Source organism: Zophobas morio, unplaced genomic scaffold (assembly GCF_036711695.1).
Source record: "Zophobas morio isolate AGI-343-1 ecotype UQ-CSIRO unplaced genomic scaffold, CSIRO_AGI_Zmor_V1 ptg000005l, whole genome shotgun sequence".
Taxonomy (NCBI): Eukaryota; Metazoa; Arthropoda; class Insecta; order Coleoptera; family Tenebrionidae; genus Zophobas; species Zophobas morio.
This window is the reverse complement of record NW_026972110.1, coordinates 6,587,647-6,615,193: the sequence shown is the minus strand read 5'-3', so window position 1 is coordinate 6,615,193 and position 27,547 is coordinate 6,587,647. Positions and strand designations below refer to the sequence as shown.

Sequence of the window (27,547 nt, the reverse complement as noted above, 5' to 3'; positions counted from 1 at the left end):
GTTTGGATGAATACTGTACGTAACCCTAAGCCCAGAAAAGATATTCTTCCATTTTTTGGAAAAAAATATCAAAAATGCAAAATTATTCAAAAACTCATATTTGCATATTTATTTAGGTTATTTTATACACAAAACATTAAAATTATTTGTAAAGTTTTTTTTTTACAAATTCTCTCGTTATAATGCCAAAGGAGAGATAAACTGCGGAGATTAAATCGATGATGTATAGTAACCCGGCGCATCCACCAAAAGTAAAACGCTTCACATCAAGTTTGTTTTCATATCAACATCCACTAATTTAATGACTAGTATCTAATTACACGCAAAATGGTGACGAATAAATTCACTTAAACCATTAAAATCAATATTTTACAAGCTACCAAACTCAACGAAAAGTTATATTCCGCTATAAAACGTGGCTGGCATTATGGGAAGCCATTCCAACAAAATTGAATAAGAGAGTTTTTGCTTCGTTTACATTAATTTATCTCTACTTTGTAATTATGCAAACTGATAACTGTGGATATTTTCAATTGACAAAAAGGGTACTTTTTTCTTAGCCGAAATAGAACAGTTTTACTAAATGAGAAATGAGAAACGGTGAAAAATATTTTGTTTTGAGAAAAATTTTACAATATCAAACTTTTAACTGTGTGTGAAAAAATGTATTTTATATCTGATATATTACTTTCATAATACTCATTAATTATTATTTATTAAATTATTAATTCATTATTATTAAAATATTGCCCATTTTTTTATAAGCATAAATGAGATCTTCGTGTAACTACACCCATCACATGCTTCAAAATCTTTGCATTATTGTTTATGTCGTTAATTTCTGTTGTTATTTTCAAACTTAATTTCTCCAAAAAGTTGACAGATGTTCGAAAAATAATGCTCTTTAAATAGAGCCATACTAAAAGTTTCCAGGAGAAAGATCGGAGACCAGATAATTTCTGTAATTCGACTATTGATAATGTTATAAATTCCAGTAACATTGCTATTATGGTCCTATCTGAATACGCTGTAGTCTCATCTTGTTGAAAATACCCTATTCCATGCTGATATCTGGCAGCCGTAGGTTATCTTAATTAAGATCAAAGAATGTAGGCATAACATGCGTCGTTGCCTAATTGCAGCCCAAACAACATTTTTTTTTGTGGATGAACGGTAGTCTCAACATAAAGAATAAAAATAAAGACGAGATTTCCTGGAAATTTGTCCACATCGTTGTTATGAGTTGCAAAAACGAGCAAGTGTAAAAATTCTTCCGAAAATTCATCTCAAGTCTCTTGAATCGAATACTCCCACACTGTCCATTTCGAAAATACGACCCAAAAATAAAACTAATAAATAACACTTAGCTTTATTTCAGTTATACGCAAATATTTTTGTTCGGTTCTAAAAAAACACGCAAGTCTGCAAATCACAAATTAGTAGACATTTTATGTTGTCATTTCCATTTACGTACTACAAGAACTAACACCCATGTGACAAAAAAAGCCAAGTGTGTTCAATAAATTTTATCTGTACTAGATTTTAATAGGTTTAAATTTCTCCTAATTTTACTACATTTAAGTTTTGTGTATCAAATACTTATCTCTCTGCGGTGTAGTATCAAAATATAAGGACAGCAAATATAATTTCGTGTAAGTTATTAGCATATATGAACTAGTAGATGAGCCCTCAAAGGTGATTAAGGAACAAGAACAATCATTCTGTTCCCTAGTCTATGAGAAACAACGTTGACACCCAATCTTCAGTATGGCTCACCTGAAATACCCCATTATTATAATATGTACACTTCGTTACAATAAGCGATACTGTGTCCCACTTACATTTACACAATCACACGAAAAAAATTATTTTAGAAATAATGTCATATTTTTCCCTCTCACCCACCTATTAATAGAATGGTTTAATAATAAGTGGATATCTCTTCGAAAGTGCCACATACATCCTGTATGTCTAAAAATATGCAATTCACACATAGAGATTTAATAAAAGGCTTCAGACATGTCAAATGCCACTTCATGTGCCCTACATTTCAAACGTGAAGTCAAACCGTCAACGCTGGGACCTCATCAATATTTTTTATGCTACAACTTCGGTTTTGATTTATCTTAAACAAGTATATTAAAAAAAAAAAAAGGCTTTCTTGCCACCTCATCATCCAACACCAAAAAAAAGACAATTTTAGTTGATCACAAGTTATTAAATAAGCAGCAACAAAAATAGCATGTATATGGAGTAATCAATTTTATTACAAAAAACATCATATTTTGTTCATGCGTGGAATGCTAATTCTAACTGCATATAATAAAAAGCGCAGCCGCGTGAGAAATAACACCATATACGTATATATTTTTCTGAAAATTTTCAAAATTATCTAGATTTGGGTATAAATAACCAAAAAATTTGCTGTAAAGATGTGTGGCAAATCTGCCTCAGTTACCAGCATAGTTGTGTAAAACACAAAATCATTAACAAATGAAAAATCACAAAAAAAGAAAACATTAATAACTAATTTTACCGACTTAGCTTTTTATAATATCCTGATTTCTCAATTCGGCCCAGTTTATAAATAAAATAATAAATTCAGATTAAGTTAATAACATCACTCATTTAATGAGGGGTTTAGAGACATTTGATTGGTGTAGAGTCGTTGTTAAATGCGACATTAAAAATTTACTTGCAATCAGATATTTAATTGAGCTTCTGGAAATCGATTTCTGGTGCACGTGGGGTTTGATAGAGTGTTACATAAATCGGTGTTATAATACTATAATTTAATGTAATTTAACATCATATGGCACCTACTAAATTAGTCTGTTGTGAGGCCGTCCGTAGCTAGATTATTCAGCTACCCACAACTTTAAACAACGACAAGTGTATTTAATTTATTGAACAGTTTGTTTATGCCAGGGCTTTGTAGAGAAAATAAACCCCATAAAATGGTTTATTTTTTAGAATATGTTTTCGAAACGCCATATAATCTGATACTTTGTACTTTTCTGTTATATTATTATCTAAATTAATTTTTTTTCTAAGTGTTGTTGTCGATGCATACTTTAGAGCGGAGTCGTTCTCTAAATAAAAAATATAAACTTCATCTACGTTATGTGGGATTAACTCACTGGCAAGGGTTCGCTTTGTTTGTGAATAATGCTCAGTTCGACCCCGGTATCTCCAGCATTTTTGCAGAGACAATAAATTCAGTTTGGCCGAAATTCTTAGAAAATTAATAATAATAATAATAAATTAGAATTAATAATAATTGGCCTTACCAAAAATTACTAAACAAACCCTTATTGAAAAGTATATTCCAGTTGTTCAATGGTTGTGATTCAGAGAAGAGGAAAGTTCTGTCTGAAAAATGTTTGACGGAAGTTTCCAACTTTAAGAATTTAGCAAGTTGTAATTGCCAGAATGTAATTGTTACAACCATAATACAGTGACTAATAGTTTCTAATTTTAGTTTAGAAACAAATCTGAGAGAGTAAATTGGATTTAAAATGTGTAAATCCACCTGTAGACAAAAGCAGTTTTCCAAACTGATGTGATGTGCCTTCGTTGAAAATACATACATACAACTGAACAGAAAGTGGCCACACTGCAAAAAACCACGCCGCAAATTCTATCTAATATAAAATGGAAATCGCGAACCGAATTTTGACAAACTAATTCATTCAGTGGAAATAAAATACTACAATATATTTTAAAAAATGGTCGAGGGCTGTGAACAGAAGTTCCCTCGCCTCTGAAGTGCATCCAACATATTCAGTTTCATTGAAAAATTATAATAATTGATTTTGCGAGTTTTATTTTATTTTTAATAACCCCCATTAAGATAAAATAAAGTTATGTACATAGTGATACAACAAAGGTAAAGAAGCATGTTCTGCGTATGTTTCAAGTAAATTTTTCTATTACAAAATTTTGTCAAGACGTCATCAATATTTTATCAAATATATGTATAACAATTTGGATAGTTTCTGCGTAATACAAATAACTAATACTAATAATAATCAGTTCTGTATTCTGTATTTATTCGACTCTATTCTGTAAGCGAGGGAAATTCTGTCGAAATAACCTTCCACCAATTTTTATTGATGACCTACAGGGCAGAAGACATATACCATGTTGACGAAACAGGATTTTTCTTTGGTGCTTTACCTAATAAAAAATTTATCAAAAGAAAGAGTAACAATTTTGCATTGTGTTGGCATTGACTTAATTTGACAGTTCTGGACGTATTTTAGCTCAACTGCGATACGTACATAGAATCGACGTATTTGGTGAAAAAGAGAGGATTGGATATATTTTTCAGGTTCTGGGATTTGTAGATTCAAGGAATTCGTTCAATCGGGAAAAAGAAAAGCTTTTAATTATACAAAAAGCGGAAAAACCAAGAGCTATCTAAAAGCTTACAATTGAGTCTGCCTGTTTCTTGGAAATTAAATAAAAAGCTTGGACGACCTAAGAAATCATGACCAACTTACAAGGTTACAATTTGATAGAACAATGGGTAAAGTACGAATGACATTTTCTTAACTGCTTGTATACGTGATCTCCCGCCACATATGCCCATAATTTGAAATTAAAGAATATTAAGGTTCTATTTTTGCTACTAAATACTTCATTTTATCATCCAGCGTGTTGTATCTATGATGGATAACATAAATTTAGTTTCTGACCTGAGAAAATCGGTTGAAAAATTAGAAGCAATACATTTTGGTAAAAAACCCTGGCAAAAAATATTTTCAGGGACTATACAACTGCTTTCTCAAAATGACTGCATTAAATATTACACCAATACCTATGTTATGTTGTAACAAATTTTTTTCTTTTGTGATATATTTCTTTTAAAGGGACACAAAATAATTGTTTCTGTTAGGGGAATAATTTTTTTTTAAAGGAACATTCCAGTAGACAACATAAAATGTGTAAACCAACGACGTCCTCACAACGGAGTTTTCACTATATTAATATAAACGGAACTACCTATACTACTATTTCTTTACATTACACGCCCAATTTTTATAAAAGTTCACTCTTAACAAAAAAAGTAAATTAATGTTTTTTGAACAAGTCAAGAAAGAAATGTGACTGTGAAAGACGTACTTTCTTATAAATATAAATGTTTCTCCTAAATACAAATACATTATTTTTCTTGAAATGTTATTACAATTACTTTTAAAACATTTTAAATTCTAGAATTATTGTAAGTGTATTGTAGAAGAGTTGCCCTCCTTATTTTGTTGTTTTTTTTTTTTTGTTATAAACAACAATATTATAAAACGAGGTTTATTAATCGGTTTTATGCATTAAGAAATATTTAATTCGAAAGTGGCAAATAATTAATTCATGTTTATAATAATAACATATGATTAAGAAAAATACCAGTTAAACAGAGTTTCGTCCCCTGAATATCTCCCTAATTCGACACCGTAGCGACGCCGACATGCCGCTTGTAAAATTAAATTGATCAGATTAATTTAGCAAGTGTCCATTTTGGCAAGCTGCATACCAGAGTAGTTATCACATACCATCTGACGTCGCTTTTTATCGATCGCACGTTATAATATTATAGGCAAAATTATTTCACGTAATATGAAACTAGAAAAAAATTTATTTATTAAGCTAGAAATATGTGAACACTCTAAAAGGCTCTGTAATTACAATAATGAAACAAATTTGACGTTCGCCGTCGTTTGAAATATCAATTATTTACATTTCCACGTTCAAAGAGCGTTCATTTCTAAAGTAAATAAAAAATCTGTCCAATTTTACATATTCAACTGAACATTAATATCAGGTTCGTGAGATTACAAAATACAGTTAAAGCTTCGTTGTAAACAACTTTTATCCCACTTATGGTGCAAACACCTCTTATGTGACAAGTGGAGTAAACTCTTTACATAACGAGACTGCAATATACTGTATTTTCCTATCTAAATAAGTGATAGTAATCATTTCCAAGGGTTAATTATTTCAATATTCCTATTTTTTTTTTGTCACCAATGAAATAGTTAAAACTTGAAGTTCCGCTGAGATGTAGAAGGATTTAAAGCAATCATCACATTAGAGATCTTTAAGCATACAAACCTACATTTTGGTATCACTCATTATGTGCTGCATGCAAAAAACGAGGTTGTTATGTAGTCAATGTCATTATTAAATTTTAGCTATAGAGAGTGTAGACTGTTGGTTCTCCATTTTCTCTGAAATCCATGGTATACGTCCTCGTACAATGTGTTTAACCTCCAACTGCGAAGAATTTTCTTTTATCTCCTTTTTTCCTTAAAAATTATTCAGCCAAATACTTCATTTCAGTTCCACGTCATATCATGTTTCATATGCGATGTCATAAATCCCCTGCTCACTGAAATTTTGAACGGTGAGACAGGTTTCAAGTATTTACTTCATTTGAAAACTGCTTTTGTTTCTGAATATATTTTTTTTATTTCCTTTTCAATAATTTCCTGATAGATAACCTCCACTAACTGCGATAAGGTCCAACTTTATCTTTTAATAATATTTCTCCTTCTCCCTTTCTCCCATATTCCCAGAACTTAAATGGCCAGTCTTGATTTTGTGTAACATCGTTTCAAAAAATAAAAATTTTACTTAGCGATCTATTTGTACTTTCCTCGCAAATTATAGTTAAATACCAAGCAGAAACGTCTAGCACTAATGACTCCGACAGGACTCAAATAAAATGTTTAATTGATCAGAACTGCTTTAATATGAGAAAATTTTACTAAACGATAAGTGTGTTGAATTTTATAAAGGAATAGCAAACGTTGCACACGACTAATCTGGAAATTACTTTTGATCACATTTTTTCCCAACGAATGGTTAACTTCCTATGCTTTTAAGTAAATAACGTCACAATACACACTGCAACAAAAGAATGTATATATTATCTTATGTAAAACGTAATTTGTATAATGTATTTCAGGAAGTAGATAAACTAGATTTTTTATTTCGATATAATGTATCTAGACAAAAGAAAAAAAATATTATCTTGTCATCAATGGACTTTATAAATTTTAGGTATAAGCATATTATACATCCCGCATCGACGTTATATTTAAAATTTTAGGTTACGACACCCAGACAAAATCTGTCGCACGTTGTTTATCACAAGTTACATTGGATTATTGATTAAATTCAACGTTCTGACAATGTGACTTTCAAAAAATAATTCGGCTTTCAAAAGTACCCCCTTTTATAACTTTTATTAGTGGCGTAAGTTCTTTTATGGATTTCACTATACCTCTAAATTAGTTTACTTTAAGTCACATTTGAATTAAGTACAATTAGCACTTCTTTTATCAGACAATGAACATGCAGTATTATCTAATTTTATTATTATTATACAGAATTAATATACTAAAATTTTTGTAAAGAGGAATACGAAGAAGCTCGTCCACATTATTTCCTCCCACACAGTTTGCTTTAACATAAAGAGTATACACTTTACTGCGAATTGAGAAATCTGTTATTTATTTTTGTAATAAATTATCTACCTAACAACATGACAGTTCAATTCTTGCAAATACTAACTTCACCTACTTCTGTTACTTTACATGTAGTCAATAGTTTCTTGGCCAGACCGCCGATTTTCAGGTTACTTTTGTTATGAATACTGTGTTCCAGATCACGAAGTAAGACAGTTTTTTTTATTTTGCCTTACATGAGACAAAACGTCTATTACTTTTCAGCTGGTTTACGGCCACACTATGAAGTCATCAGCCAGAAATATTAAGGTTATAGATACCAGTGTGTACACAGTTTTCATGAATTGGCTCTTCTCTTCTTGTGCAATTTAATATAAATCAACTATTTATTTTTATCTATCGAGCACATATAATGAATAAATTGTACATTATTTTATATTATATACAAAGAATACGTTATTGTGAAATGAAGATGAAACTCTAAGACCCGATTTATAGAAAGCGAATTTAAAGTTAATTCGCGATTAACTTTTAACTGAGGTCCGTTGCTAGGAAACGTGCATGTTTCAACCAATCACGGTCTCATATTCCACATTTTAATTCTCTGTTAAACTAATCGAGGATTAAATATTTAACTCGCTGTTCTATAAACCGGCCCTAAATGTAATATTTGACTATAACTTTTTGTTAACTATGTCTTGCCACAAAAGTCACCGAATATATAAACAAGGGAACACGTTACGAATGTTTTATGTAAATGTAGTTAATACTTTAGGCCTTATACAATTTAAGATTCAAAATATATCTTGTAGAACATTACTACACGTTTATTGGTATACAATACCTTGATCATACAAATAAATGTAGTACAAATAAATATTTTGGAATTTAAATTATATAACTCAACTTGTTATTGTGCTATACTTTCATAATCAAAATCGAAAAAAACTGGCACTTTCATGTTTGGTTTTAAATATTTAGTAATAACTTCTGAAAATAATATTTTTTACAGAAATCTTGATAAAAGTTTAATGTTGAAATAAATACTTCAGCTATTATTAATTTTAGTTAATTACCTGAGTAAAAACATTTGTTGTGTGAAAATAACCGTTATATAAAAAACAAAACGTATATTAACTGAAATTCCCGACATATGATAACAGTTTCGAACAAGTAGTTTTATTTTTCGCTTTAATACTGTTAAAATACAAAACGTAATTGAAACAGAACAGAAAACTGTGACATGTTATAACACAAAATGTCCTGAGAATGCAGATCTATGCAGTTAGTAATTCTGAACTGCAGATAGTTTATTTTGCGCTGCTAATATCAACTTTTTCCTTGAAGCCTAAATAGTTAAACACGACTGATTTAGAAAAAAATAATTAATTGTATAAGTTAAACTAATTTTGTAGTTTAAAGCGCTTGATATGAAAGAATTATCTATATTTTGAGATCTCATTCCAGCAAAGCTTGAAACTTTTCAAACATAATTTAGTAATTTTTTGATTGTATAATGATTTTAGTAATACAATATCTATCCAATTGCGTTGAGTTGTACTTAAAAAAAGTATGTTGATTTTTGATTAATGTTCCGTGAAAAAATGAATACAAAAATTAAAATAGTTTTTAAATTTCCTTACATATACGCCACTTTTATTTTAATTATTGTTACGAAATAAACCCATATGCCGCCCCGGTACGACGCCTGTGGGTCTTCTAGTATGTATGGCAATGACGGTTGACTCATCGTTGGTGACGCGGCCGAGCGGCGTTCGAAAAGCCTGGAAGCGGAAGTCGCGATGGGTATTCGAGAAAGGACCTCAATCGCAGAAGTATGGTGTAACGAAGCGAATTTTCGCGGGCCGGAAACCGTGGCGCGTACCGCGAAAGCCGGGGGTAAATTGGCGATCGCCGCGCCGCAGCGGCGGAAGTAGGGGACTCTTGCCTGAAACTCCAAGGAGTGCGGAAGTTTGTGGCTGCTGTTTTGCGATTTTGAGAAGTGAGAAGTCTGCAGTTGACCCTCCGACCACCGTAAGTACCTTTTTGGGTCGCCTGACTGTTTTGTACCGGTTTTGGAATCGCCGCCCCCGAGCGAGAAACCGTGTCACCGTCACCGCGTTTTTTTTGTCCCCGTCGAAAGTCGACACCGTCGTGCACGCGTCGTTACCGTCACCGCGCTCCCCTGCCGGGTCGCCGTACCGTCTTCGCGCGATTTCCAGTTTCAAGGTCGCCGCCCCCAGAGCCAAGAGGAGCCCGGCCTGCAGGAAGTCGCCGCCCAGGAGGAACGACCGTGCCGGACGTTTAATTCTCTTTTTGTTGTAAAACCGTTGTATAGTTATTTATAGTTATTTAAGTTACTTAGCCGTAAGATTTATTATCTTAGAACGTGTAGCTGGTGGCAGGGAATAAACCCTATTTTTGTTATAAAATACCCTCGCCGTTTTATTTCTTATTCTCGAGTTTTCGCGGCGGCTCATCACCTGAATTCCGTGTCTCCGGCTTTAGAGCACCCCGGCGCTCCCTCCCCCGGAGAGGGAGCTGGCGCCCGAGCGACCGCCGCCCCTGACCGAAGGCGCCACCCCCGGCGGCGTGAAGGTAGCCGCATAAGCTTGGTCGACCAGACGTGTTTCTGACATCAGCGATACTAGTCGACCCAAAGCTTGGCACCCAAGTACGCCGCCACCCCATACGTTATCGGCGAGATTCCGGACCGTCACCGGACCGTCCGTCCGTCCCATCATCCGGAATTTCGTCGCAATGGGTTTAAATGAAGGCCACCTTCGGGAACGATTATTATATTATTCAGTCAATTTAGTCGAGGAGAGTCCAGTCGAGTTGCGCCGGAATTATTTTGTACATAACCGCTGTGTAATCAGTAGACAGCGGATTTCTGTCGGGCTACGTCACGATATAGGTGGGGACGCGCTGCATCGCCGGGACTCAGTAGCGGGTGATAGGTAATCCCTGAATTTAATTGTCACTTGATTCCATAAAGACAATTAACGATTTATTAATCAAACGGCTAAATAAATGAGAACTGGAATTAACAGCAGAGTGCAACGAAGCAGCGTTATTCTAATCTCAAATAAACGAAGTGCAGCCGGTAACTGCAATAAATTCCCATCCCGTACGAGCCGTACCGAGTTTGGCCTTGTCTAGCCCGACAGAAATCCGCTCTCTAGTAATCAGTCGTGTAAATTCGAGTTATTAAGAAATAAATTGTTGAGTTTTACCCACGCCGATTTTAAATACCCGTTCAAGGTAACAATATCAACTCAGTCGAAAAATAATTGCAAAAGTTTGTTATATATGGCCTTTTCGTTCTTCAGTATTATTAAAATAACATTCCCATTATATCATGTACAAAATAAACTGTGTGCTTGACGCTAGTGTTTCAACTTTTGAAATCACTTTTCTAAAAAGAATATATCAATCAAAACCACAACCGTTATGCTTGAACTATTTTTACATAACTTTTAAAATGCTAGCAATAGCACTAAGATGAAACGTAATACTATTATTTAATATAAAAAGAAACTTGTTTGCGAAACAGACACATTTGCTGCTGTTACTGCTAACGTTACACAGATGACATTTAATCGTTACAGCTGATTAGGAGACCAAATAATAAAACTGAAATGATAATTTTTATTATATTTCTCACAACTCAGTCGTGAATAACTTTGTTTTGAGGAAACATAGAAACTTCATTCTTCTCTTCTCTTAGTCGTTTAAAATTTAAAAGATGCGCAAACAATTTCATCCACACAATGTTAATATGACAATTTGCACGATTATGGTTTTAATTTTTACATATTTCCTGTCGAACTTAGTTTTACAAAGATGTAGACTGCACAAAAATTCAAATTAATGATAAAGATACATATATTCCGATTATCTTTTGCTACTTAGTGTTGACACAACATACAATAAAATAGTAATAAGATAAAAATTGTCTTGGGAAGTTTTGAATTTAAGCTATGAAGAAACGGGTACCTATTTCTAAAACAACAAGAAAATAAAATGTAACCTTTCTACTTTAAAAAAAGTTTGATTTTGATAACTTCTTAGAAAATGGCTACCAACATTTAGTACATACTATTTAATACATAATAACTAACAAGAAAACAATTTATAATTTATATTACAATTTTGTTTTTTAACAGATTTGTCATGGCTCTAAAAACTTTAGCTCAAACGATAATTTTACCACACCCTGAACACAAAAGAGGTGAACCGACACTAAAGTGAGTGAGTGAGTGAGTGAGTGAGTGAGTGAGTGAGTGAGTGAGTGAGTGAGTGAGTGAGTGAGTGAGTGAGTGAGTGAGTGAGTGAGTGAGTGAGCGAGTGAGTGAGTGAAGGAGTGAGTGAGTGGGCGAATGAGTCAGTGAGAGAATGAATGAGTGAGGGAGTGAGTGAGTGAGTGAGTGAGTGAGTGAGTGAAGGAGTGAGTGAATGAGTGAGTGAGTTATGTTTTATTGTGTTAAACCAAAATTACATTCGTCATAAAAAACAAAATTAAAAAAAATACACAAATAGGTCAAGGAATATGCTATTACAATAAATTACAAATTGAAATCGTATTCTAAATATTCGTTTCCATTATAGAATGTATTTGCAGTTAAAAATATTTTTATTTTCCTTAGAGCTACCTTCGCTGATCGCTGTCAGTAATTTATTAAAAAATAATATACAACAGTAATATCCAGCATTTCTACAGCGGAAAATCCGCCAATATTCAATCGATCGATCAGCTGATCTTGTGTTCTAGTCGTAAAATAAACTTGGACGTGGGGAAAGACACTACTTCCAGAAAATAAAATTTAAAACAATGATAAAAGTGATTTGGAATAAGATTTGCAATCATCCCGGCATGCAAAATTTGCAATGATTCTAATCGCCTTTCGTTGTGTATTGCGGAGCAATGTGCCCAAATTAATATACCGTAAGTTAGGTGTCCTTGTACTAAAGCGTAATAAACAATCTTTAAAATCTGACAGTCAATATAGAGTGATAAGTTTCTCAATAAATGCATATTTCTGGAAATTTTATTTGCTACATAATTTCCGTGTCCTTGCCATAATTTCTGTGGATCTGTAATGATCCCTAAGAATTTATTTGCTTCATTATTGCTTAGGACTGGACAATCTCTTTTAAAACTGAAAATATCAGTCGACTTATCTTTATTCACACAGAACCTGTTCACCAGAAACCAGAGTTTAGCTGCAGCGTTTTCCAAAGAACACCCTTGACAGACCTTTGAATGTTTGAAATTAGGTTATTAAAAGTGAAGTGTTTGACAATTTGATCTAGTATCGGACTTTCAAAAATCTTAGAAAGAACAGATAAAAGCGAGATCGCAGGTAATTGTTTACATCGTTAACATTCCCTTTTTTATACATAGATGTAATTGAAGCTACTTTTAAACATTTCGGAAAATTGAGTTGGCTATATACAGGCTGTTATTGAAAGGTACATACAACAAAATGGACAGTTCTTCGCGAAGTCTAAGAAATCTGAAAAACTTATTTTGTGTTATCAAAATTATAAGGGGAAAATTAACCTTTATCCAACCTTTTTAGACGCTACTGAAGGATAAATAGGTAAAATTAATTTATTTTAGTAAATCCTAGCAACTGTAACAATAAAACTTTTGTCAAGACCAAATGTTGCTATGGAAACGAAAGATGATATTTTTATCAGAGGCGTACAAAGAATTTGGACATAAATTTTAATAATTTTTATCTCTAAAAGGAGAACACTTTTACCTGAACTTTTTTAATTTTTAGGATCCATACTTCGAAACCAATTCCAGATTTTATTTTGTAGGTACCTTTCAATGACACGCTGTATGTCTTTATTATTAAAATTAAGGGTGGAATTAATACATCCTTCACTGACTTCCACATTTAATCTGTGTTTTTTAACTTATTGACAATATCACGAACTTGAACTTCACTGACCGCATGGAATGAAAAAGATACGGATATTGCACTTACAGATGATACAATTTTAATTGGGTCTACGCTGGAAGCAGACAAAAAATTTACTAAATCGTTAACTGTGTTACTAAAAAAAATATTAAAAGTTTCTTAAATTATTTGCTGTTTACTTCTATGAATTAGTGACCACAGTGCTTTAGAGTTATTTTGATGATTTCTAATAAAGTTACTGTTAGCATTAATTCTAGCTTTTTTAACAGATTGCGCATATTTACATCTATAGTCATTATACAGTGCTTTTAGTTGCAGTGGTGTTCCACATAACTTATAAACATCCTGTATTAATAACTTAAAAAACTGGACCTTACCCTCGTGCATGACCAGCTTTACATATTTTGGAACAGTGGAGTTATTATAAGTGTTCTTCATTACAGTAAATTTTACAGAAATTCCCACATGATCGGATAATGAGACGTTAGCAGGTAATAGACACATTGTTCCACTACTGATATTAGTGAATACATTATCAAGAGTGTTATTACCACGGGTTTTAAGATTTACAAGAAGATATAAACCATAGCTACACAGAAAATCGCACAAGTCACTTTTTCTGTACCAAATAGCAAGTTAAAATCGCCACCTAGTGTGATGTACTTAGATCTACCATATATTACACTGAGAACATTAACCAGTGCATCGATAAATTGGTCAAAGTCACTTTGGCGAGCGATAAATCGTTATTACTATTAAACTTCTATTTCTTAAAAAGTTGGAGACGATGTTTGGGTTGAGAAAGGACATAACACCTCCATGTTCATGATGAAGCCTAGAAAAATGCGATTTCGCTATGTATTTGTCCAAGTTTATGATACTAGATTCCTCAGGTACAATGCACAGAGAGTCGTAGTTTTTATCTATTAGATAACCTTCCATGGATGGTATTTTACTACGGATTTCCAAAATAGAATCGAGAAACAACATTTACAACCGTCTTTGCACTTGGAAGGACCGATCTCCTCTGCGTTGTGATAGTATCTAACTGAGGGGTTATTCATTATAACATTGACATGTAGGGACGACGTTAATTTTCTTCGAGCATAGTGTTCGTGGCTGGTCTCATGTCTAAAAAATGTTGTACTGGACTGTCCTTTTTTGGGAAATAGAACCTATTCACTAAGCCAGTTACAAAATAATTGTTTTTTTTTCAATAACTAAGCTAATGATAAAAGATTTATAACACAAACTTTGTGTTAGTAATAATTTAATTCTAAATTCTTTCAGTTAACAAACTCGCAAACATATGTATTTAACAAACCATATAATTCGCTTACACGCATACTATAATAATATTACTGCTGCGTCTCAAGCAACCACTGAACCACTTATCTAATATCCAAATGTACTATTTTATCATTATTCAACAGCTAGTATATTATTAATAAATGTAATTATCTGAAGCTGAGTATACCACTGATATTCAAATAAGATTGAACGCTACGCTAAAAGGGAGAAGAAATAGCAACGGTTCCATAAGAATCAATAACAAAACGGTGACTGAAAGTGGCTACACAAAACATTGATTACCTACCCGTTTACTTTTCATTATTTCTCGAATATATATTTTAATTATGTTGAAAGAAAAAAATTCAATCAAAGCTAATATCGAACTTTTTCATTAATAAATTAAATTTATAATAAAACAAAATGTATATGAAGGGTGATAATCAACACTATAAAAACACAGTCAGTTAGTGTTCGTTGTTCGTGCTACAAATTCGTTAAACACATTTAAATAAGTAATCCTTTTACTACTGAATCACATGAAGATATTGCGCTATTTCTTGACCATCTCAGTGTAACAACGACCTTAAGAATAATCTCATTTTTATCAACATGCAGCCGAAATATGTAATTAGACTTGACTGACTAAAATCTCCGGCCATAAGTTTAAATTTAATGATAGCATCTTTTAAAGACGACTTTTCGCGTCTGCAATGTTAGAAGATGCACTTATTTGAGATTAAAATAAAACTTAGTTTTAAATTCAACGGATTCGTGAAAAGAACTTACCTTCTGGAGGCAGAATTTTCAGAGTAACGTTTCCTAATTCTTGATCGATGTAATCCATGTTGAGAGGATAGTAGCAAAGTTCAGAAAGGACGAGGAGGGGGATTTCAGTAGAAGCCACGGGGGCGCAGGCCAGCAACCCCAGTAGCAGCAGGCCTGCCATGACACGTTCCTCAACGAGGCATGGCACCGGGTGCCTCATGCATTTTCGCTTAGGCCGATTCGTGATAATTGCGCCAGTGAACAATGACTTTCATCGTCACTTATCTGTAAACGAACAAACAATTAAAACAATCTATCACACTGTTCCAGTAAATTGAAAATATCAACTCATTTGTATAATAAAACATAATTTGCGAGCTGGAATAACGACTAAAACAAAGGTCTTCAACTACAAAAACATTTTAACGAGACGAAACCCCTGCAACTGAATTGAATTGTTCCCGCTTTGGGAGTTTCATCGACATAAGGGGAATTATATTTCAAAGCGTTTAGTTGCAGGGTCATTTGGCGAAATAGCATCAGATCATGTACGGGGAAGGTTTTTTGTTTCACTGTTTCCAATATTGGTAATTTACATGGTGAGCTAAAACTTGTGCTTCTTTTGTTGTCGCTTTCTACACTTCGTCGATTCCAGTATTGGTAGCACAATCATAATATCCGACAACTCAACTACATCATCATATTAATAAAACAGCGATAATAAATTGTTATTACTTTAATATAATGTTACACATACGCACACAATTAACAATTACGTAGAAAATTAGAAACTATTAAAATTAAATATTAAATAAAAACAACGTCGTTCGTTTGGATATGTTGTTTCAATGAACTTAAATTGTGAGCTTTTGTGTAAGATCGTACTGTAAAATTTACGAATCCTGTAAGCGACTCTACATCCAGTTCTTTCTAAACGATGTAAATTAAGGTGAAATTTATCATGTTCTATGTAAAATATTCTTCCTGAAGAATTTTAAGGTTTAACAATGCAGAGAAAATATAACAACGTGGTACTAACTAAAATTTTGGTCTTGACTGTTGCCTTTAAAAGTCGATCCGAAGAACCGCAGCAGCTGAATGATCTAAAATGCCTTAAGTTAGTTCGAAAAGCACGTACCTATATAAAATTTTTATATAATTTATTTTTTCATTTCATTAAAACAAGTCATAAAGTTAATAATTGCTCTCATGTTAATAGACCTAGGGTAAAAACTCAAGGTGGATTGATAAAGTACAAGACAGGAAGGAGTATATTATTTTATAAAATTTAAATAGCAGTTACCAAGCAAAATTTTAAGGTGAACGTTAACGTTGTATGATCTACAGGATATTCCTAAAATATCTATAAAATTTGACAACAATTAGTAATCAATACAGATGATAGACATGCGGAAACGGGAGAGCTATTTTTTCATACACATCGAAATGACATAAAAATAGCCATTCGCCAGATGGACCCTATTACAATACATACTTAATTAGTTTACGTTCCGGAAGTAAAATGAAATGTTTTTAAGTTTTTTTAGTATTAAAACTACGAAATCATATGCAAACTAATTATTTTTTCAATAAAGCTTTTCGCTCGTTTTTACAGGCATCTTCATACTTTATTATGTTAAAATGTAATATAAATTAAATGATGCTTATTGTACTTCTCCTTAATCATGTTGAGAACAGATCATTTCAACTGCTGCCGTTATTTTATGTACATAAGCAAAAATGGTCTAAATAGAAAACATCATCTTCTGTCTCTCTTTTATTGTGAAGAAACTTTCTGTGTGATTTCTACACAATTAGCAATATAGTAGTGTTAGATATATGGAGTCCTCCATACACACAAATAACAGAGAGGCACCTAACTAATGTATCAAACAAAGTAAGAATAATGAGTAACTTTTGCATCCTTGATTTGGCGCTAATGATGCAGACAATAAGATAGGACAAAACTGCCATCATAGCGAGATAAAACACTTCTTTTCAAAAAAGTTACCAAAATGTATGCACGAAAATAAAAGATGGAGATCAATATCTATTCCATTTACCACACTGATCTGATTTTAGCACCCCGTTCCTTCGATGTTTTTAGTTTATGTACGCTTCCACTTTATTAGGCAGTGGGTTACCTATCTATAAAAACGAAGATATAAAAACAAACGTGGCTTCAACGAATAAGAACTGTCATTCTGCGTTCTTGTCATTTACATAGTGTCCAGAAGTACACGTGTAGGTAGATATAACGATTTAAAATATTTATGTGTAAGGTTTGTGGCTGCGAAGTTTAAGTTTGTTCCCCACACAACCCTAAAGCTTCGAAATCGAATTTGTTTCTAAAGTCGCTTTGTGTCATAAACCAACTTTAAAACTGAGTTGTATATACTTTCGTTTTCGATAGGCATTTCAACGCTTTAATAAGTAAATCAAGGCATCTGTATAGATATCACAAGAAACTGCAATCCGCTGACGGTTAAGTTTATCTCCTCACTTTGCTTGTTCGCACAAAACTTCAACTTAAGCACGTGCTATATTCGTCAAGTTATAACATCTAATTTCTGAGATTTATTCCTGAATAGTAAATTCACAGAGAGAGAAATTTCACCAAGAAATTGTTGTAAATAGAATCGAGGTTCCTAACAACGGTCTGGATCTTGGATCTTACAGCAAATTGAGTTTCGAAGTGTTTGGGGACTAACAAAGTTTACTGGAATGTCAGCCTGTGTACCTGACAGGAGAACATCGTGTTTGCCGAATAGTGATATAAATTGACGCTTAGCTTAATATTTACTTCATCATTCTATAAAGTTTAAAAAAAATGCCCAAAAATATGCCAAATACAGTATATTTTGGATCGTGTTTGTTTATACTAGTATTCTGCATGATTTCAAGGAAAGAATGTATAAATTGTTAGTGTATGCATCGTTTGGTGTCACTTGAATTTCTGAAAGCGAAATGCTGCCACGTACAAGTAGATATCTGACGGTGAGTTTATTCCTAGGTTGCATCTACAAAGTAGCTATATTTTTCCGCTATACGTGACCACTTTGTCGTTTGAAAACGAATACATAAGAGTTACGCGTATTTGTACCACAAATAAGTCAGAACGAATCGCTCACTACAAAGCAATGGAAGCCAAATTATATTATGCTATAATCCGGCTTAACGAATAAAACTTTAACTCAAACTGCCATTTCTATTAATTCTCCTTTCATTAACGATTACTACAGCTGAGGTTGAACATTATATATTCATTTTAGATCGTATCAGAATTTGCACGACACAAATAAAATCAACATAGCTGACCCTTTGTAATCTATATACACACTGAAGTAGTTTACACATTTAATTACTTTTAAAGATGAACACCAAAGACCCAATAATTTCAGTGATCAGTTTAGACCAACAAACATTATTCAGTTATCTCGGATAGCTACCTTTGTACAACTTGATGGCAGTGAATTTTAACATCAAAACACAAATTAATATTTGCCCTCATAAGCAGTTTAAATGGGTTTTGTGTATTTTCACAAAAATAAAGGTACACTTCTCGTTTCTTTGTTAAAGAAAACATTTTTAGAAGATAAAATGCGAACGTTTAGCTTCTCTTTGTGCAAGTCATATGTAAATTAAAAAGTGTGTCACTTAAAATTAACTTATCGCGATGCATTGTTAAAAAAGTTTCATCACAATGAGTCGACATTTAACATTAATTGGATTTGTGAAACACTATTGGCCCTTTTGAATAATTTTTCAATATAACTTGACCAAGTCAATCCTACTGTCATATGGACACCCAGATATATCTGCGTCTCGGTTATTTATATTTGACTATCATCTAAATAATGTTTTTGCTTTCATTAATACATTATAAATGTTCAAGTTGTCAACAAAGAGTAGATGTGTTGACCTGCACCCAAATCAGCTACATATACATTGAATAAAAAAGACTCCAAGACCGATCATTATGGCACTTCACTCCAATTACACTTAAAGCATATGCAATTTTGACCGGGAAACAGCATTTTTTCAGAAATTACTCAATCCATTTTAACAACATACCTCTGACACCGTACCAATCTATTTTCAGTAGAAGACCATTCATTAGCACTTTATCAAATTCTTTTTGGAAGTTAAAATATAGGCTGCACATTATCAAACAAATTTTTCTTAAATAAATTCGTGCTGTTCCTCAGGAATAACAGATTTCCGTGCTAAATGTTCCACATATAACTGATTCGGTTATCTTATAGCCGTTAAACATATAGGTCTATAATAATTAAAATAATCAATTTATAATTTTCCTTGGAGATTGCTCTAAAATAAATTTTATTTGTTAAATTTGTTCTAGTTGTCATCTAGGTTGGTATTGTTTAGTAGTAGCAAAGCTCAATTCGTTTATCTAAGGTAACAAGGGTTTAGTTGTTCATAGTCTACAACTGAGTTCAAAGTAGTAATTGTTCTTTTTGTTGTTTTATAATAAATTTGGTAATTAACTTTAAACAGTGATCTAAGATACCAAATGTATCTCCACTGTAAATTAGACACTAGATTTTCAACTGAAAGAGTGATCAAGTCTAAAACAGATGGTTGTGCGTTTGTTCTAAACCGGATTGGATCATTAGTAATCTGAATTAAGTAACTATAGTTAGAAATTCAAGCAGCAGTTGAGAGGACGCATCGAATAATTGTGGCCATTTTATTATTTCAGGCACTATTAAATTTGTATATCGGTTTGCAAATTCTGCTAATTTATGAAGCAATACATCGGTGCACTGGATAGATTTCGAATGAGATTAATGTGAGTACTTAGTAATTGTCGTAGACTTGTTGTCTGTTCCTGAAGTAATCTAGTTCTGATAAAATGCGTAAACTTTCTTCAATTTGCTCTGAATCTCAAGATATTTATTCTAAATACTATTATGCATGAATACGGGACATATCTATATATTTAGAATAATATATCCATCACTGCATTAGCATCGTTCGTTTTTTTTTAAATTTAAAACAAATTGTTATGTCGCACTCTTCCACTAAATCTTCTATAAATTTTGTCAACTGCTCGTATTTACGAGGGAAACAATTTTCGGGTTTTTCACAGAATTTTTTGAAGAACTAACCAGCTTAAGATTTCGGTAAAATTTTCCGTTGGGTCCATTTTTTGACTTTCTTTGCAACTCTTTTGCTTCTAAGAAAAAGGGCAGTTATTGAAAAATCTAAAACTGGCAGCTCTGTTGAGGTGGATGGAAATTCGTCAGATGAGGTAAGTATCTTGTTGTTTGTAGTTCGTGGTAAATATCTTCCATTGCTGGTAACAACTCCACCCAACTTTGCCATGTTGGTAATTTTGATGTAGACGGGAATGTGGATAATGACGTATGTCACAAGGTATTTTCTAAAAGTATCAATCATTATGACAATAAAGCATAGACTACATCGTGCTTTTTTAAATGACAGAAAAATACTGCCCAAGATTTTCTGGCCTAAACTGTACAAATATTCAAATGTCCGGGTTTTTTTTGTCTAGCAGTGTAATTTCGGTAACTCCAACTCTACGATCAGAATCATGTTCGTTTGGCTCTTGTATCAAATGAATTTTGTATGGGTGAAACTTTTCCTTTTTCATTATTGTTTGAACTGATTTTATACTAACATTGTGATTCAGTGCTAATTGTTGCACTGACGTTTTAAGATTTTCCGTTGCGTCCAAGAGGACATTAAGGGCATTTTCATCATGCCAGGTTTTGGCCGTTCTTTAGCACTTCCAGTTTCATTAAATCTTCGCAGAATTTTTGAAACCGTCGACTTAGAAATGAAGAAAATTTATTAGTGTTTTGTCACCATAACCGATAATATAATTAATAATTCTACATGTCAAATTAAAATTATTTTCAAAGGTAACTATGTCATTTTTCTTTTTTTATTTATACTTATTTATATAAAATAATTTATTTTGCCGTTTCAATCAGAAAGAAAGTATGATTGTGCTACATCAATGAATACAAAAAAAAAGCTCTAATCAAAAATACATTAATTATGTGATAGTGCCATTTAAAAAAAATCGAGTTAGCCTTGCATCTCGAAAACAAATGAAGCAAAAAAAAATATTTTTGACGAATAATTATAACACAACTTCTTGTATGTACCCCTATATCTAATTTCAAGTGATTTGTACAATTGCTTCTCAAGATATTTAACCGTTTCCATACATCCTGGCGACCCTGTATAATAATAAGATGAAAACATAATTAAAAGCGCAGTATAAATCTGTAATGTAGATAGTATAAAATTCTAAAATTCGTTATTATATCGAGGTAGTGGTTAGAACGGACGCACATTTTATTGCTTGTGATTAATCGTTGTTGATGTAAATAGGCCCAAAATGAGCTCAAAGTTAAAAAAGCATTGCCTCAAGCCTACAATGAACTGCAAAGTGTTTTTAATCAATGTTTGGTTGATTAAAGTCAGAATCTTTAAAGCTGCCAGCGGATACGACAAAAACCCCAGTGAACCTACTTGAACAAGAGAAAATCGCAGACTGTTGAGTATGCAAGTAAACATGGCAAGAAAAAATGATAATCGCATATCAACAATGAAGAATAATTTCTTGGGTGATCCACGTTATTTTGGTTTACATATAATTCCTGAGGTAAATATCTTGACCGATTTAGATGAGTCATCTTTGTTAAATAAAGAATGTTCCAAAACTGACAACACTTGACTGAGAGAAAATCGAAGCCAACGACGTTTATCCTCAGACGACACATGGTGATGTAGGCGGTTTTATAAAGAATGTTCGGAATAAACAGTCAAAAGAAAGTAATATTCTAAAAGTTCTACTGTCTAGACACCAAAGAACAGACTGTATCTACCTATGTAAAGTACCTGGTTACTGAGCCATTATTTTCGGACTTACACTTACCATTCTGGACGAAACTAAATGAATCGGTGTAATTTTCGAGTAAAAGCTTAACTATTTCTCAGAAAAAACAAATGTTTGTACACTTGTTTATGGCAATAACATTTCTATCGTTACTGAAATGTCACATGAAACATTTTCAAAAATAACTGAATGAAAAACACACATTCCGATGTGCAATTTGTTAACAATGTTCTGTATGTTTAACGAGAAAAGCGAAAAAGAGAAAAACGTTTGATATACCTTCAATGAAAGCTAAAAGTAACCGTGATTGGTTTTTTCAAACTCATTAAAAACATGTCACAAAGACCAAACCAATCCGAATAGATAAATGATTCAGTGACTTATGCAAGTCTGTTTTTTCAAACTAAAATTTAAACAGCAACATACCACTTTCAAAATTAAATAATTAGTTTTACAGAAGAAAATTTCTTAAGACAGTATAACTAGTATAAACTGGAATTGTACGAATCAGATCGAAAAATTCAGTGTTTAAGTACTTATTCAAAATTGTTTTAATCCTAATTTGTTTGAATACTGTTATAAATTTAAGTAATTAATAAATTTCAGTTTTCTCTAAATGTAAAAGGGAACCTCGGAGAACTCTCAGGAATTATTCTGATCTGCATCCGTTACTCTTTATATTGAGGCCGTGCCAGGAATTTAAATATCTATCGGAATACTTGAAGACGGGAGATGTTCATACATATAACTCACTAATCAGTTAGTTGTTTTAAAGTGATTTCCCAAAAACATGATTAAAAATAAATTTTATACCTACACAATATATGATTATATTATAACTGTGAACAAAGAAATTCTGGTCCTTTTCGTTATTTTAATTTTTGGAACGAAGTTCCTTATCTCACGTCTCAGCGCTACATGGCAAAGTAGCCAGAGCTAACCTGAAGAAACCGTAAGATGACCTCGACATAACTTCTATTCAGCAATTAGCAATAATCTAGAAGAATCTATGCAACAAGATACAATACAACTATCGACCCAGTCTTCTCGAGATATTTGAACAAAATTGAATACAAAATTGAATCTCAGACGAATGGAACATACTTCAGTTACCATAAAGTAATAATTTCTATAATAATTAATAATAAAATTGATTTCCATAAGTTTTTTAATTAATGTTACCATTCCTTCATTTATTTTATTGTAGTATTTTCATAAATTATATAGGCTGTCATTTATGTGGTCAGTATTTTTGATGGTTTTTTGTCCGTAAATTTAATAAGTGGTCAGTATTTTATAGTTTAAAATAAGTTTGTTTTGGATGAGGTCAGTAGTTTATGATCAGTGAAAATGTGGTCAGTAAAATTTATATTTTGTCAGTATTTTAATTTGTAACGTCTGTAAATTAATTAAAATTGTTTTTTATAATGTAATGTGGCAGTATGTAGTTTCGCGGCAGAAACATAACCTATAAAAGAGTGACGTGAAAGTCAACATGATGTCTCAAAATACTCTTAATAATGTTAATGCTTACACATCCGACGATGAAGCTGAAAGTTCTGTTCCTACACAGAAAGGAAGACAAAAAAAACGCAGACATAACGCACCTCCTCCCAGTGCCAAACAAGTACCTATAGGTAAAAAACGGTCAAGAGGGAGACCCAAATTGGCAACACGGGCTCTCTTAATTGATTAACTGTAATGTCTTATTTTATTACATTTGCTTGTATTTTAGAGTTTATTGTTTATTTTTCATTTTTAAGATATTTTTTGTTATGTTTTTACAAGAATTTATTACAGTTAAGTTTTATTGATACAGAGTTTTTCGTTTATTTGTAAGACAATGATATTTTTCGTTAAATTGCATATATTAAAGTATGTTCCTATAAAAATGTATTTACTACCATTTATTTGTTGTTTATTTAATATAATAAATAAAATTATATTTTAAAGACGTTCAATTATTTTTTACTAACAGTATCTAAAGTTTTTACTGATAAAAGTATATAAAATGACTGACCTTACATGAATTATTATTTTACTCAAATCAATATTATACTGATAATGATGTATATTATACTGCTCGTAATATACACAAAATACTGACCATTTTTATTAAAAATACTTGCATTTTATTCATATAAATACTGACCAAATAAATAGAACCCAATTATATACAAGTGTAAGAAACTTCGTCCCATACGGATGTCCCACAACACCTATATCTTTTTTAATTTATATTTCTAAAATTCTATTATTTACTTCTATGGCCATTATTTTATAAGAGATAACAAATAAATTAAAACCTCAAATGAAAAGAAAAACATCGTCAATAAACTCTAACTTTTCTGCATTTGTTTGGTAAGTGGAATATCTAGTTACAGGAATTTTTTTGTTTACTCTTTAAATACTTGTTAACCGGAAAATATTTTTTGTTAACTCTGCTAGTTTTGAACTTTAACTTCATACCTCAAATTCTCTTGAATTGATTAAGAGAACATTATCGCATATTTATTTTGAATTATATTACTACCAATGTTAGAAAGTTAAACGAAGTTAAACAATATAAAGTTAATCGCCAACTTGAATAAAGATAAAATAGAATTAACCTAAAAAATGTTGAAACGGAGTTAGTTAATTAACTCTCGCAAATTTAAATTTTAATACTATTTATTTTTTGTGTACTTATTGTAACTTAAAGACCTTTTATTTTAAATAATTTTACATTTTTAAAAATTAACCACTGCTTTTTAAATGGCATTATTTTTGTGTGTTATTTTATTATAAATACAGTATATTGCAATTGATCACCTTGACTCTTTGGCAAACTAATGAGATATTATCACTGTGCATTAATAATTGTCTTACCTATGTTAACGAAGATACAAGAATTTCCTTTTTACGAACAAGGAAATGTGCACTACCAAAACCTGTAGCAAGTTCTTTTGCTCGGAAAAAGCATCGAATGTGTTCTAAAATTCATTTCTGGAATACCACGAAATGTAAAATTATTTAGCAAGTGTTTATCCAGCGATGATGTATGTTATATTTCCATTAATTTTTTACGGCCAAAATATAATGATGTAAGTAAAATTTCATTGCAAACAAACGAATTTTAGGCATGAAAAATATTGTTTGCTTTCGTTAATATCGGAAATTTGTACGGGTGTTCATCAAATTAATGCGCAAGGATATCAATGGAAAGACAGAAATTATACTCTTCTATTACAAAAATTGTTTTTCGTCAAATATCAAAGGCATCAAAAATTGTCAACGTTAGAAACATTAGAATACTACCATAAATGTTGTCCCACTTACCAAAATCTTAGTTAATCTGTGAAAAAATTAAAAGCAAAAAGTAAATAACAACCTAAATAAATTTTGTCACGATCTATAGGATTTCTACAAAAACGCTATCAAAATACGCCTGCCCATCATTCCCTCCAAAAAATGAATATACATCATATTTTTCCTTCGCTTGAGGTTTAATAACAATTTATCTATTCTTATTTTTCACTTTAGAAATTAATGGATTTTTTATCCAAACCCAAAAAATCAAAATGCAAAAAATCGCAAAAAAAAAGAAAAAGATTTGAATTTTGTCCACCTCTTTAATACCAATAACGCCGACTTTGCACCATTTAAAATAAAAATTCGTGACATAATGCTTAAAAGTCTATGAAAAATGTAATAAAATTTGGGCCTTTAATGTATCTAATGATTGAGAAGAAATGTAAAAACTTAGTAATTATGTGTACATAACAAACAATTTAACAGTCTTCAAGTGTCAACAATTTAAATGTATTAACAGCAGTTGTAAAAACATAATATATAAAAATCTAAACATTCTAAACAAAAGCATAAAGGAAGTGTCTGGCTCAGTTTTGTACTCTCAACGAGTTACAAATTGATTGTTATACCTGTACATGTACTGTAAGTTGTAATCTTCAGATACTAGCACTAATTGCAACATTGTTCGTTCAGTTTGTTTGTTCATGAACGGATTGTTTGAAAGTGTTTGTCTTGTTCGTATTATGGTGAACAGGTCGTGTAGCGCAACTTTTTTTTTATATATGGGCATAAAGAAAATTGATTTTATTAATGTCTTTAACACCGTCTTTTTTTGCAAATCCATAAAAAATACAAGATTATGTGAAACTGTGAGAAAAGAAATGAAGTTGCTGCGATCTGACATAAGTTTTGCACTTACAGTGCTTTTTAATTGATCGACTTTTAAAATGTCATGACTGCATTCATCTAAAAAATTATTAGGTGTAAACATACCTATAGAAATTATCGAAATGAGCACGCGCAAGCTACACAACAAAACGACATGTCTTTCTACGTCAAGAAAATACCTATTTGTACTTTAAATCAATAGACGAGATGTAATTGAGTCGTGTACCTATAACTTGCATTGAGTAGTAAGAACAGCGATTGTTGTTTGTTAATCAACTTATTTTTATTCATTTTTCTGTGTTTTTCGTTACTTAACCCAATAAAGAATCGCCAGATTCTTGGAAAGCAATAACATAAAGACCAACAAAATTCTGTAAATTTTTCATTAAAATCATAAACTTAGTAATCGATTCTATAACACTGCTTATGATCGGATATAAAAAGCAACATAAAGCAAAATATTTAGTGCGTGTATGTATAAGTACTTACAGATAGTTAGATACGTTATCAAAAAATTTGGTCACAGTTATCACTTGCCAAAAATAACCAACTATTTTTAAAATCTTCAAACTAAAACGAAGCTTCTTTATTTCTAAGTATTTTTTTTATTTATAAAGTTATGTATTTTCAATGCAAATGACATCTCATATTTTACTTTCAATAAATACTAATAATTGCACCAGTTTGGTCACAATTTGTCCAAACTTTACTCAAGATTGTTTGTATATCCATATGATTTAATTGCGACTAGTTAAACTTTGTTTACTTGGCGCAAAGTATTTTTTTATATCTTATTTAATAAACTAGTACAAATTCATATTTTGTTATGATTTTTTTTCCAGATAAAGTTAATGGAATTGGTGGTAAGTGGAGCGAAAGCGAGAAAACTAAACAGAATTCGTATACGACGACACGAGTTGTTGACTTACCTCACGGGCGTCGATCCGCGTCGGCGGCGTCTCTCTCGTGAGACAGTATCCCGAACACTAAACTGCAAGCCTGGGATGACG

The 27,547-nt window shown here is 31.9% G+C and overlaps 1 protein-coding gene across 2 annotated transcripts in view; it reads right to left on the bottom strand.

The window, feature by feature from the left end:
• LOC135122534 (retinal guanylyl cyclase 2) overlaps positions 1–27,547 on the bottom strand; it is a 217,168-nt gene extending 189,621 nt beyond the window's left edge. For both annotated transcript variants that reach the window (XM_064046770.1, XM_064046771.1), the window contains exons 1-2: positions 27,467–27,547; positions 15,485–15,748 (exon numbers count right to left, since the gene is read on the bottom strand). In XM_064046770.1, the coding sequence (XP_063902840.1) occupies positions 15,485–15,683 (199 nt within the window). In that variant the 5' untranslated portion in view covers positions 15,684–15,748; positions 27,467–27,547. The remainder of the gene's footprint in view (positions 1–15,484; positions 15,749–27,466) is intronic.